Source organism: Canis lupus, chromosome 5 (assembly GCF_003254725.2).
Source record: "Canis lupus dingo isolate Sandy chromosome 5, ASM325472v2, whole genome shotgun sequence".
Classification (NCBI taxonomy): Eukaryota; Metazoa; Chordata; class Mammalia; order Carnivora; family Canidae; genus Canis; species Canis lupus.
Window position 1 is genome coordinate 28522127 of NC_064247.1, and position 14194 is coordinate 28536320.

The 14194-nt window shown below is 39.1% G+C and overlaps 1 protein-coding gene across 1 annotated transcript in view; it reads right to left on the reverse strand.

The window, feature by feature from the left end:
• DYNC2H1 (dynein cytoplasmic 2 heavy chain 1) overlaps nt 1–14194 on the reverse strand; it is a 339893-nt gene that overhangs the window by 102172 nt on the left and 223527 nt on the right. The window contains 1 exon segment of the mRNA XM_025465708.3: nt 8822–8938. Within this exon segment, the coding sequence (XP_025321493.3) occupies nt 8822–8938 (117 nt within the window).

Genomic DNA, 14194 nt, shown 5'->3' on the forward strand with positions numbered 1-14194 from the left:
TAAAATGTCCATACCACCCAAAGCGACAGATTAGAGGTCTGTGTTTAGTCTTGGAGATTTTTCTGTGTCTGTCTCTCTCTCTCTCTCACACCCCTAAGAACTTGAAATTACCTTTCAAAGTGCCTGAGATTGTGCATCAATCCTGTCTTTGAAATGGAAAGTAATCCTTATATTCAATCCAAAAAGATACTGAGGAGTGTTTCACTTGTATGACTTTTTTCCCAACCCACTCATCTGACACCACCTAAGACAACTCTACCTGTCCAGTTGTCCCCAGGGCCATGACTACCTTTTACACAAAAGGAAGTTCAAACGCACTTAGTACCTACAAAAATCAAATACTCCTCTCTCCTAAGATGTGAGTTCTGGCCAACGATTCTCAGTTATACCATCCTGCATTCAAGTTCACTTTACAAAGCTTAAGTAGTTTGTTCTTACCTATTTCTTCTAAAGATTATGATAAAACCAGCTTATGATTCATAAAAGCTGCAAATTAACCCAAAGTGCATGAGCACTATTTCCTTCTTTCTTTAGTTTCAACCAATGTGAATATAGCTCAAAGCCTAAATCCAAATAAAAGTTTTTAAAATTTATAAAATAGAATTTCTTTCTACAAATCAAATCTTCTGAAGGAGAGAGAGAGGATATAATTTCCCTGTACAATAAAGGACTGTGGCACTGGATCCATTTAGCTTACCACAAACCCCCTCCTTCACTCTATTAAAAAAGGGTAAAGACTGAAAACCAACAGTCCGGATCTGAACAATGAACTAGATTCACACCTTTTTCTAGATTCAATTTGATCAACAAATGAATTTTTGGCCTCTATCTGATATAAAACTTACAGTATACTCTTGTGAGCTCCTAACTTGTTCAGCTTCACATGAATAAAAAGCTAAAATTTCTGGGTTTTACATAAGATATTTTGGAATGTCCAGTAACCTATTACTAATTTAACTAAAAAGCAAAAGGTCCATTCGTACCCTCAGCTCATCAATCTAAAAGATTCTGCAAATAATTTTTAAAAAGAGAGAGGGACATCAGTAATTCCTTTGTTAAAAATCATGGATCACCCCTGCTGTGGGCAGCAGGAGGGGTCCCATGTGGAGGCTCCGGGCAGGAGTGATGTCTACACTGTACCTGAAATGAAAAACACTGTCAGTGCCCACAGCCCTGCAGATGGCATCATGAACTCCACCCCACTGCTCCAGTGAAGAGGGGTACCCCTCCCCCCGACCACCATCAGCTCATCCACTGTACGGTGACAGTCCTATCAGGGACAACGCGGTGAGGTGGATCAGGACTGCGCTGTCGAGGTTCCGTCCACGAAACTGACAAGGAAGTACAACCCACAGAAGAGAAACAGAACACGGGGTGTGAACCTAAACAGGTTGACTACCTGCTGAAACAGACAAAGGCACTGGAATCTTGTAATACTCAAAATGCCCAGAGCCCAGTCCAGAATTATTCATTCTGCAAGAACCAGAACCTATTATTCTTTTGAATAAAAGAAGATAGCAGATCCCAACATCAGCATGGCAGTGGAGGCTGGAATTACTGAGCAAGTGTGTAAGTCAGTGACCATACACGAGCCCCTGAGCATCCAGAACGCTAGTGCAGCAAACAGAGATCACAGATTAAGTATTTCCCTCGGACTTTTAAGGAAACCATCAAAATGAAATTCTTTCCCCACCTCCCAGGTCCTTTATTTGTTAGTGGGTCCCTTCTGTTTATTTAGCCCTTTTGCTCAGATCTAAGTCTCAAATTCTTGGAACCTACTCCAGTTATCACAATCTTGACTCTAAGGTTCTCTGCAGGCACTGTCACTACAGAAAGGTAAGTAAGGCAAGTGAACTCATCATCCCCTCCCCTCAGCCGTGTCCTTTCCTGCACCCTCTGCCACCACTGTATCTGGAGCGGCCGGCACTCAAGCACTTCTACTGAGGAGGCTGTCCTGCTCACCTTTCCGGCTGAAGCATCCTCTCAGAATCATCTGGAAGTCTCTGGCTCCATAAAAAAAAACACGTCCACTGTCACAGTAAGCTTAACTGGCTTTCACCATCTTTTTAAATAAGCCCCCACAAACACAAAAGAGCAGACAATGCACACTGAACCAGCCATGCTGATATGTCTGCATAGCTGACATTATTAGTAAGGAGACAGTTCCTATATTCCAATCCCTTTATTTGCTAGAAATTTCCAGATCTCCATTCCCTGGTTTCCACATGATGCTCAGCAAGTAGGCTCCAGAGCAGAACACATGACTCCATGTCTACCATGGTCCTCACTCTCCATGGCCGGGCTGTGGCCCCACAGGTGCCTAATTTACATTAATCTGAGGCTGGAGGTTGCACACACTTTGGGTGACTTTTCAAAACTCCTTGAAATGAGTGAACAGTTATTTTCCTGTTTGACTCACAATTCCTCTCATCCAGTTTTTCTTTTTCTACTTATGTCTAACAGGAAAATTATAATATGCTAGCTGTACACAGATGAAGTCCTAATCTATTAATATGGCCCTTAAAGGAATTCAAGTTTCACAAAGAACGACTCATCATACTTCTTAGATCAGAGTGAGAGACCTATGGGGTAAGCTTTTAACTTAAATCTTAACCCAAACCCGTTATAGGTATTTTTAGAATTCCTGGATTCTGGAGTTTTTGAAACTGATAAATGTTCTTTCACAGCTAAAATACTAATACCAGTAGACTACCCTCTCCAGGTCACTCATAAACACACTAGATCAACAGATTTTGTCTTAAGCTAATAGCTGTAATTTAAAAAAAAAAAAAGTATCAAGAAGAGAAACTGAATGTGGAAAAAATCTACTTGAAAATAATTAAAATATGCTTACATATTTACTTCTATTTACTTCTATGTTGTTATGAAAAAGAGGTTTGAAGACATTTCTGAGAACTACAGTGATACTATGGCAACCAGTGCAAAATAACTCAAGATATGAATCAAGCTAAAACTGGACCAAGTGTCAGTACACTTACATGAAATGCCTATTACATCAGGTAGAGAGTAGATAAAGATGAAATTAGGAACAAGGATATCTAGCAACTTTCTAGCAGCCTATTTAGTTGAATAAGCAGAGTCCAAATAACCAAGGATCTGAAAGCTGGAATACAGTTGTTTGGGGGCCGCATCCGTACTTTTAGGAGTGGGAAGAACACTTCGATGTCCCTGGTGGGCTAGTAATTTAAAAGAAACACAAATACCAAATAATCCTACAACTGCTGAAGCGACAGTGCTCCACATAGACAGCAGCAAGAATAGAATAGCCAGCTCTAAGCCTCGGGATAGCTTCACAATAAGAGAAGGAGGAATATAAAGTTATTCTAAACCTCTGAAAAAAGTTTTAAATACACTTAAGGGATGGTAAGTTTCTGTATTCTTCACGGACTCCTTGTCTAGCAAAAAACATAGAAAGAAACTTATACTTTGTGTTTTCAGGACTTTGCTGAATTAACATTACCCCCTACACTAGACCCTTCCTGCTAGCCTATAAACACTGCTGCACCCTTACTGACCTAACCGCCTCATTCCTCACTGTCCCATGTAGCACCTTCTAGAAAGAACTGCCTCTCCATACCTCCCATCTCTTCATTCCACCTTGACTTTTTTCCTGTCAAGGTCATGGTCACCAATGACTTAGATTCTGAGACTCCAATGACCAACTCTGTCCTCACCTTCTTCACCCCATACCAGCAGTTGCCCACAGTCAACAATTCTGTCCCTGATGAAAGACGCCCTCCTCAAGGTTTATGTGGTGCTACAGCCTTGTGTGCTGTTGCCTGCTTGGGTTTTTGCTTTATTCCCCTGAGGAAAGCTTGGTCCCGCCTCTCCTGCCTGTGACTCTATGTATCAGACTCATCAGGGCCTGTCTGTGAATTCTCTTCCTTCTCTCTCTGGATGATGGAATGCTTCGTTCCATCTGGATGATGGAATGCTAAATGTTCCCTAGATGCTAATAAGTCCCAAGTCCTAGCAAGCTTGTTGAGGTCCCCGCTGTACAGCCAACATTCCCCTGGACACCCGCATGTCCACTGTCCACCAACCCCAAAGTGGCACAGCAAGTCCACTCTCCACCTGCAGCAGCACCCCCACACACACACCTGGGCACTAAGTGGTACCACCTCCACCCAGTCCCCTGGTCCAGAAAACCAATGTGCAAATCCTTTGTGAGTTTCCTCAGCAGTACTTCCAACATCCAGCCTGGTGGCACCACCTTTCTCCTGCTCTACCATAGCCACCACCTCTCACCCAGAGGGCAAACCCCTGGCTGCTTTCCTTCCTTCCTCTGAACCTCACTCAAACTCACTTGTACACAACAGCCAGGGAGAGCTTTCACAGTGGCCACTGGAATCATAGCTTCTCCCCTGCCTAGTACTTTGTCAGGGTGCCCCACTACAATGGGAATAAGACACCAGCAACTTTCTGTATCCTGAGCAGCACCCCTCCTCATCATCTCATTCCACACTACCCTTTAGTCTCTGTGCTCCGTTCACACTGACCTCCTCCAGGCTTCCCGAGTGTGCCAAGCTTGGTCCCTGCTGTCCTCACTGCTTACAAAGGGCTTCACCCTCAACTCCATCTGGCTGGTCTTCTCATGGCTCACGTCTCAGATTCAATGTCACTCCTGGAGCAAGATATTCCCTAACTATCCGGTCCAAAATAGGACTTCTCTCATTTTCTGTATAGTAGCATCTGTGTTTTCCTTTTACAGCATTTACAATAATTTCTAACATTTTTTTTTGCTTATTTACCTGTTTAATTTTTTTAAATGTCTCTTACATTTTAAATATCTTACAACCCAACAATAAGTCTACAGTATTGGCACCATAACTCTTCTGCCTTCCATACCATCCCAAGCACAAAAGCACTGACACAAACTAGGTGCTCAATGAAAATATTCTGAATGAAGGATTGAATACATAATTACACAAATAATAAAAACATCTTGCTCTGGAAAGAGGCAAATGTTATATGAACCCCCCTGTGGAAAGAGACGTTCATACATCACAAATCTCTGTGCCTCTGATAATAGTAAAATGAATACTCAGCTGAGAATGCACACACACTGGGCACTGCTATAAAAGCCTTACATTTATTAACTCATTTCATCCTGATGAGACACCTATGAGACAAATACTATTATTATCCCCATTTTATAGATAAGAGAACAAAGAGAAGGTGAGTAATTCTCCTACGTCACATAGCTAGTAAGTGCAAGTGCTGGATCTGGGCCCAGCAGACTGGCTCCAGAAGCCACCTTCTCATCAGATGTTAGATGAGTGAGGGCCCAGGTCCCTGCCAGCAGACAGTCTGGCCCTCTGTGCAGAACCAAGGGAAATGGCTGGGGCGGGGTAGTGACAATGAGCCCCGAAGTCCCGCCCTCCCCCCCCTCCAAGCTGAGGTGCTCTCTCGGGAGTCTCTGCACAAAGTCTCTTCCAACTCTTCAACAGAAGAGAGTCAGCTCTGACAAGATGTAAAGATTCCATCTAACAGGGACTTGGAATAAATTGCATAAACTAATCCTTGAACAGGAAGGAAAACAGTTATATCCTAACAATGACATTACATACCAATGACAATTTCATACTTAATATATGTTTATGTTGAAAATGCAACATAATAGTAACAGAGTTTTATCTTGGGAAAGAAAATTATCTTTTTCGATTAGAAAATTATTTAATTTCTATGCTGCTCTGTTTAAAAAAATAACTATGAAATTGCAAAACCAGGAAATTTTTCAGATTACTAAAGAGTGGCTCATGTAATAAATGAATGATGGAAACAGCTAAAGCCATCCTTTCTTAGATGCATCATTTTTGTGAATCCCTGTGTTAATTTTTTTTTTTTGAGTTTAAGGACATGATGATAGTTTACTCATCTTAATTAGCACAGTGTTTGCAAGGCATAGCTCTGCAAAAGTAGAGAGATCAGTGGTATTTATGTTAGACTAGTTAGATTTCTAAAAAAAAAAAAAAAAAAAAAGTTATCCAACTGAACAGGGAACAAGGTGAATCTATGCAAAGGGAACCCCAAGAGCAGATACGCAGATAGAGAAGTTCAAGAGTGAGTAGCACATTATGAAGCAAACAAAGAGAAAGACCCAGCGAGTCCATGCTGTACAAAACCAGGGCATGTGGTATAAAGAAGTCAGTACAGAGACAGACAGCCAGTCTGAGACCACAAAGAGGCATTTTATTTTATTACAAAGCAATCAAATTCATTTTCACAAAGCTAAGTATGTGATGCAAACAGATAAGAGGAGAGTGCTGGGTGAACTGCCAGGTTTAACCCGAGGACCCATCTGTCCCTGTCGGAACCGTAAATGCCAAGGCAGCCACATGCCAGGTGGCCCTACAACTTAACCAGGGGCAACATCTCACCCTTACTGGGGAGCTTTCTTTCCAGTCAGACCCCTGGTTTCCTCCCCACCATGTAGCCTTCCTGGATGAAATCTCATTTGAAGAGTCTAGTGAGCCTAACAATGTCACTTCTCCCCACGGTGCTGACCCTAAAATAAATTACTTCAGCATGAAAGACTTTATCGTGTGCTTCTGCCCCTACACTGAGCTCCACGCTCCACCTTTTCCCTATGTGGAGGATGGGACCGTGGATCCAACATGAGATGGCTATTAACAGACTATTCCTACATCCTAAAAGAGAAAAATGAGGGTTTGGGAAACAGAATTAATTTGAATTTCTAATATTGGGTTGGGTCTTAAAAGGTAAAAAATTAACACAGACCTGTGAAGTCACTTCTGTGGTGCTCTCTGTGTCCAAAGTGAAAACCCTCCAGTTACAAGCACAGTGTGTGTACATGTCAGCAAAGGGTGAGCAGGGGCAGAAATGAAAGCTGGGGACCCCACAGGAATGAAGTCATGAAGGAAGTGAACAGCATGTTCCAGAAAATGTTGCATGGCGTTAAGAGCCAACATTTACAGCTATTCACACAACAGGCTTGCCAATTTCTCCCAGTTTACTATTCCGGGCTCACCGGAAATAGTACAGTAACCCTTCTGTACTATTTTGTCACCACTCTTCATCAAACCTGGCAAAAAAAAAAAAAAATGCTCAGGTGCAACCACTTCCTTGGGTCTTCATTTCTGTATGAAGGCTCCCGTGTCACACAAAACTTGTATTCAATACATTTGTATGATTTTCTCTTGTTCATCCATTTTCTCTGGCAGACCCCTCTGAGAATCTAAAACAGTAAACAATGCTTTTTTCCTTCTCATGCTACAAGATCATAGGACTGGATTCCCTGTGCAATGCACACAGCTATATCTTACGGCCAGATGAAAGGTGAGATAAAAATGTGACCGGCGCAAATTCAGAGTTCGAGACCGAGAAAGACAGTAAGGTGACAAAATCATGCAGTAAACTTCAATCTTACTCAAACTTGAAAACTGAGCCAAACAAGTTGACTTATACTTCAAGGGGAAGAAAATAAGGCTCCAGCAGATACCACGATTATGTCTCTAAAATGTAAGATAAGATCTTTGCAATAAGTAGGATTACTTTTACAATACTTTCGCAATTCAGTAAGGGATAAACATAGTAGTTCCAATTATTTTATTTTATGCTCTAAGTGAAGCCTTTGAGAATAATTTTATATTGTTAATCTCAGAATAGCTATATCATAATATGATATAATATGCATACATTGGATACATACGTGTTTGCATATGTGTACATATTTTAAGGACTGCACGAACCTGAATAATCAACAGAAAATTCAAAATAGCCAATAAAGAAGGAAATCAGGCTGGAAACTGTTACAGGCTGAAATGGAGTCTTGACAAGGAGTGCACCACCACACGCTGAGATAAAAAACTAACTGCTAAATGAGAAAATCAAATGTGTATAAATTTGGTTGTTAATTTAAAGAAAAATAAAAGTTGGTTTAAGAACAGAGGGTGTAAGAATAGGATGTAAGAGGTGTAAGAATAGTAACTCCGCAATGAACTGGTACAAAAGCTGGATCGTGTCAGGAACTCGAACAGAGCGCTTACATGTATCTCGGGCAGTGGGGGGGTGGAGGAGTATGGCTTAAGGTGCCAGCGGAGGCAGTATTTTCCACACCTAATTTCTCCTCAGGCAGACTGTATCAAGCCTTATCAGTGATGATTGGAATAAAAACGGTGATTCAATTAGCTTGGATTGTTGCTTTTTGAGACCACTGACAATCACCAGTTGTTGAGATGTCATAATAACTCAAAATTACAATACTGTAAGGTCTGAGGACTTTGAGTTTTTAGAGGACTTTAACCTTTTTCCTTGGTTCTGAAATTAGCTTTACTTGACTTCCCTTATTTTAGACCTGATATATAGGCATTTTTATAATATTACTAAATGGATGAAATGCGTGGTTATTTTTTAATTCCAGAGGAAAAAAACCCCATTCACTAGGAATAGGAATCACAATAAGCTCATGCCTTTGCCTAGTGAGCAAGCAACTGCTCTGTAACCAACAGCATTACTACTCTACAATACAAAACCAAGCCCATTTCCAGCTGATGAAGAGTCCTTTGAAAACTATCACCTGTTATAGTAGTTGCTGACTTTGCACGAAGGGGAGGGAGAAGGCAAGCATGAGCACAGTAAACACATAGCAAGTGCACCAGGGTACAACAATTACACTGGCCACCTGCTTCCTGTCTTCCTCCGGCCAGGAAACTGGTACACACTACCGACAGATCAATGCAAGGTTTTACCAACAGGGACAATTTGGTGATAAGGTGGGGGGAAAAAAAGGATAGGGAGGAAAAAGTGGAAACCATTGGGATGATATTTCAGTACTAACCTGGTTTAGTTTCTTCCAGAGATTGAGGACAGGGGACAGTTCATTAGACCAGATTTCTCTGTCAAATTTACAACCAGCTGTTGCCGATCTGCCCAAGATCCTCAACTGTGAAATAACCTGGAAAAAATAAGTAGCAAAAAATGAACAGAGAGAAATAGTAAGGATACAAAAATAGCTACATTTTATAAAAATAAAGGCCAAATATCAAAAAGTTTTAGTCCCATTATCTCTTCAATTGGCTTAACATTTAACTGATTTACTTAAGCAGTTAAAAAATAAAAGAACTTAAAAGTGAGAAGCCGTTATAAAAATTACGTTACAATGCCTCTTATTTGAGAAGCAGCTTCTTTAGCCAGAAAGTTCTAATTATCTATTATTAATGATTTCTAAGTGTCTGTTTGCTCATGTCTGAAACCCAAAATATTTTTTTGGTTTGATGTAAACCTTGTAATTTCCAAATGCTAATTAATTAAAGATATTTTTTTCTAAAAATAAGTGGTAAGAAAGATAGTACACAGCATACCAAAGCACATAAAATAGTAAGAGACAATTTTAAGTCATTATTTTTTGGCACAAATTATCATAAATCTCAGGTTTAAGGCTCTGTATTAATTTTAGTTGTCATATAAATGTTCTGTCTATACTTCAGACAAATGAACCATGTGTGGGCCGGCTGGTGAAAATGAGGTAAGGTAACAATAACTCCCAACACAGAGTGTTCCTTCTTCTTCATTCTGCCTGCCCAGACCCTTCTGCTCGCATCTGTCTTCTTAGGAGGTCCTTAGTGATTTCCACTACAACAATGGTAACTCATTGTTAATCACCTGCCAAGAACCAGGCAGCTGGAAGCAAGGACGCTAACTAGATGCAGATACTGTGATGCGTACAAACCAGTAAGGTCCCCACTCACTGACCTTCATGCACATTTCAGCACAAGATTAAAAGTGTGCTTTCCTCGCTTACCTGACATAAAATAAACCCACAACAACAGGCATATGTTTTCCTAAGCTAGTATTTTATTTTATTTTATTTTTATTTTTTTTCTAAGCTAGTATTTTAAACATCAACCTTTGCAGCATGTTGACTAAATTTCTGTTTTATTTTTTGAAAGATGTAAATTGTTTCTCCATTTTTAATAGATTGGGCTATATTTCATATTTTGTTGGATCCTTGTATTAGTAAAGTTTGTGACAAAATAAGGGCCATAAATCTTTCAAAATGAATCTACTACTCAATTGTTAAACATCCACAATCATGCTGTAAAACTCAAGTTACTTCTGGAGCTTTTGATTGATTCTCTCATCTTGGAAAACTCGTAGTGATTCAGTGTTTCATTTCCTTTGTTTTTCTGATAAATTATTTTCATTTGCTCTAGCTGAACCTTACAACAACACCTAATTTATCAGCTTTGCTACAACACAAAACATCACTAGTTGGTAGTCAGAAGAAGTGCTATTTTAACTCTGGTAACATCTGCTATCACTTATTTGTGTTTAAATTTATCAAACATGACAGAAAACAAATAAGAATGCAAAGCGATGTCTAAAGGAAAAAAGTTTCAAAAAAATTTTTAGATGATGTAAAAAACCATTTTAAAAATATTTACTAGAAAAAAAAAAAGAAAAAAAAAATAAATAAATAAAAATATTTACTAGTCCAAAAAGGTAATGTTTTCTGTCCTGCAAAAATAATAGGTGAGGTTTGCTCTCCTTAATAACATCATAATATACTATAATCTTCAATAAAAAAGGAGTTCAAATATATAATAAAATATTTTTACAATGAGGACAAAACTATAATTTAAAATGATGGACCATTTTTTGTTCTTACAAAATCTTACATATGTATCTTTTTTTTACAAAGCACAGGTAATAAAATATCTTTCCATGATTTGTATTTTAAGCCAATTAAAAACTACTTATTCAATAGTACTTTTTTAATTTTTAATTTTAATTTTAATTTTTTAATAGTGCTTTTTTTAAATGATGTAGAAAGATGAGAATTTCCATGAACAACACATCTGTGTTATTTCTTCCATGTTCTATCCATACTAGACAGCTTGCATTATGCAACCGGCGTGCTCCGGGGCAAGTTATGGAAGACGCTGGTGCTCCCACTCCACCAGTCCTCCTTCCTGAACAATGAAAGGCATCTGAGGAATACCTAGGCTTCTCCTGAGCACTGATTGTGTTTATTATAAGGCACTAAATCTGAGAGTGAACTGAATTTTCCTTTGGATAGTATGAAGCACACAGAGGACTTTCTGATCTAACAATATTGACTTCATAGAACTTTATTTTTAAGGATTTTACTTATTTGAGAGAAAGGGAGAGAGAAAGAGAATGAGAGCATGAGTAGAGGGGAGGGAGAACAGACTCTCCCCTGAGCAGGGAGCCCGATGAGGGACTCAGTCCCAGGACCCCAGGATCATGACCTGAGCAGAAGGCAGACACTTCACCGATGGAACCTCCCAGGTGCCCCAACTTTATAGAACTTTAGAGCATGAATTCTGTTGACTGTTTTGTCTTCTTTTGGCATAAACTGTTTCCCTAGTTTTCTTTTCCTTTCCTCATTTTTCTCTTTGGCTGATTTCGTCGACTACTGATTTTACACTGATAGAGTACTTATATTTTTAAGTCACCACTGGTGTAATCCCTCTTGGAATGAGAAGGAATATACGTTTTGAAAATAAACAGTCCCAATTTACAGATGAGAAAATGAAATAAATTACACATTTGTCTCAGGAAATATGGTGGACATCTGGAGAAAATTCTATAACTGTACATTTAAAAATTATGGTTAAATATCATCATCAGGGCAGCCCGGGTGGCTCAGCGGTTTAGCACTGCCTTCAGCCCAGGGTGTGATCCTGGAGACTTGGGATCGAGTCCCACGTCAGGCTACCTGCATGGAGCCTGCTTCTCCTTCTGCCTGTGTCTCTGTCTCTGTCTCTTTCTCGTGAATAAATAAAATAAATAAATAAATATCATCATCATCAATAAACAATCTTTAAAATTTATGATTGAAGTGCCAGGAAAATTAAGGGTAATCTTTATTTTTTATTATTACATTTTTTATTTTAATTCCAATATGGTTCACATGCAGCATTCTACTAGTTTCATATATACAATATCTTGATTCAGCATCTCCACACAGGTCAAGGAGGCAGGGCTAATCTACACCCACACGTGTTCTGAAGCCAGCCCCTGCTCTGGGACATCTGCCTACTCAAAGGGCCTATACCTTGTTAATTTACTTTTTATCTTGAACTACTTTCAGATTAATGGACAAGTGATAAAAACACTACAGAGAGTTCTCATTATACACTTTGCCCTGCTTCCCCTAGGTTAAATCTTATAATCACAGCAGTTGTCAGTTAGTAATACTACTAATTAAGCTACTACAAGCCTTATTTAAATTCTTCCAGTTTTCCCACATATGTCATTTTCCTGTTTCCAGAGACTACTACATTATATTTGTTATTTATCCATAGTCTCACCCAAAACAGTGAGAGTCAAGGGAAGATTTTCATACCCTTGACACGTGTGAAGAATATTGTTCAGTGATTTTGTAAAATGACACTCATTTGAGTGCAATGGTAAGGTTCATAATTCCAAAGTTAGGGTCTGGAAATCCATAGGAAAAGACTAGAGACACATGCTTTGGCCCGCCATGGCTTCAGGGTGACACTGTGATCTCCTGGAAACATCATGATTGTGAAAAATCTATATATCAAAACCATGAAACTGGAGTGAATGAGATTCTGCAGGAAAATTAGAGCAGTAAACACTTATGTTCAAAAAGAAGCAGTGTTTAAAACTTAAATTACGAAGTTGGGAATGTAGGTGGAAGTAAATAGGAGAAAAACATTTGTAGGTGCCTGGGTGGCTCAGTCACTTAAACAACCGACTGTTTTCTGCTCAGATCATGATCTCAAATGTCACCTCTGACTCTGCACTGGGCGTGGAGCCTGAAGGAGAGAGAGTCCCCCTTCTGCTGTCCCTCCCTCACTCATGCTTGCACACGTGTGTTCACTCTCTCCCTCGTGCTCTCAAATAAATAAATAAATAAATAAATAAATAAATAAATCAATAAATAAATCTTTAAAAAAAAAGAAGAAGAAAAAAGAGGGCATCTGGGTGGTTCATTCGGTGAAGCCTCTCTGCCTTCAGCTCAGGTCATGATCCTGGGGTCATGAAATCGAGTCCTACACACATTCAGCAGGTAGAGTCTGCTTCTCCCTCTGCCCCTGCTCCTTCCCCTGTTCCTGCTCTCTCTTTCTCTCTCTCTCTCAAATAAATAAATACAATCTAAAAAAAAGAAACAGTTAAAAAAAACTGATACAAAACAGCAAATAAAAAACTTCAAGTCAGTTTACTGAAAAGACTAATAAAACTATGAGATTTCTGACTAGACTGGGTGAGATTAAGAACATCATGAGTTTGTTTTTAATAGTTCCATGTGATAAGAAGTTACAAATTTGGTAAATAGAAATTCCGAGGAATATATAAACTAATAACATAGTCTCGAGAAAAAAACTAACAAAACTATATTGGGGCTATAGTTTAAAAAATTAAGTAAGTTAAAAATACCATCTTAAAGCAAACCCTAGATACCAACTGTTCACATAAATGTTCTAACATTCCTCAAACAGCAATTCAAATCATATACTACCCTTCAGGGGCTAGAAAACTAGGCAGCATTCCTCAAATCAAGTAACAGAGGCAAGTAAAAACATTATTACAGAAATAAGAGACATTCAGAGATCAGTCTTACTCCTGAACACAGACACAAATAAATATCAATCAACCTCTAAAAACGATATACATGATAATTTTGAATGTGTGGTTTACACATAGGAAATATAATTCACCACATAAACAGATTAGAGAAAAAATATATAATAACCTTAATGCTGGGAAAAAACATGGTCAGTGAAATTCACCAATACATTTTTGACAAACTTTTTTATTGGTGTTCAATTTACTAACATACAGAATAACCCCCAGTGCCCGTCACCCATTCACTCCCACCCCCCGCCCTCCTCCCCTTCTACCACCCCTAGTTCGTTTCCCAGAGTTAGCAGTCTTTACGTTCTGACTCCCTTTCTGATATTTCCCACACATTTCTTCTCCCTTCCCTTATATTCCCTTTCACTATTATTTATATTCCCCAAATGAATGAGAACATATAATGTTTGTCCTTCTCCGACTGACTTACTTCACTCAGCATAATACCCTCCAGTTCCATCCACGTTGAAGCAAATGTGGGTATTTGTCATTTCTAATAGCTGAGTAATATTCCATTGTATACATAAACCACATCTTCTTTATCCACTCATCTTTTGTTGGACACCGAGGCTCCTTCCACAGT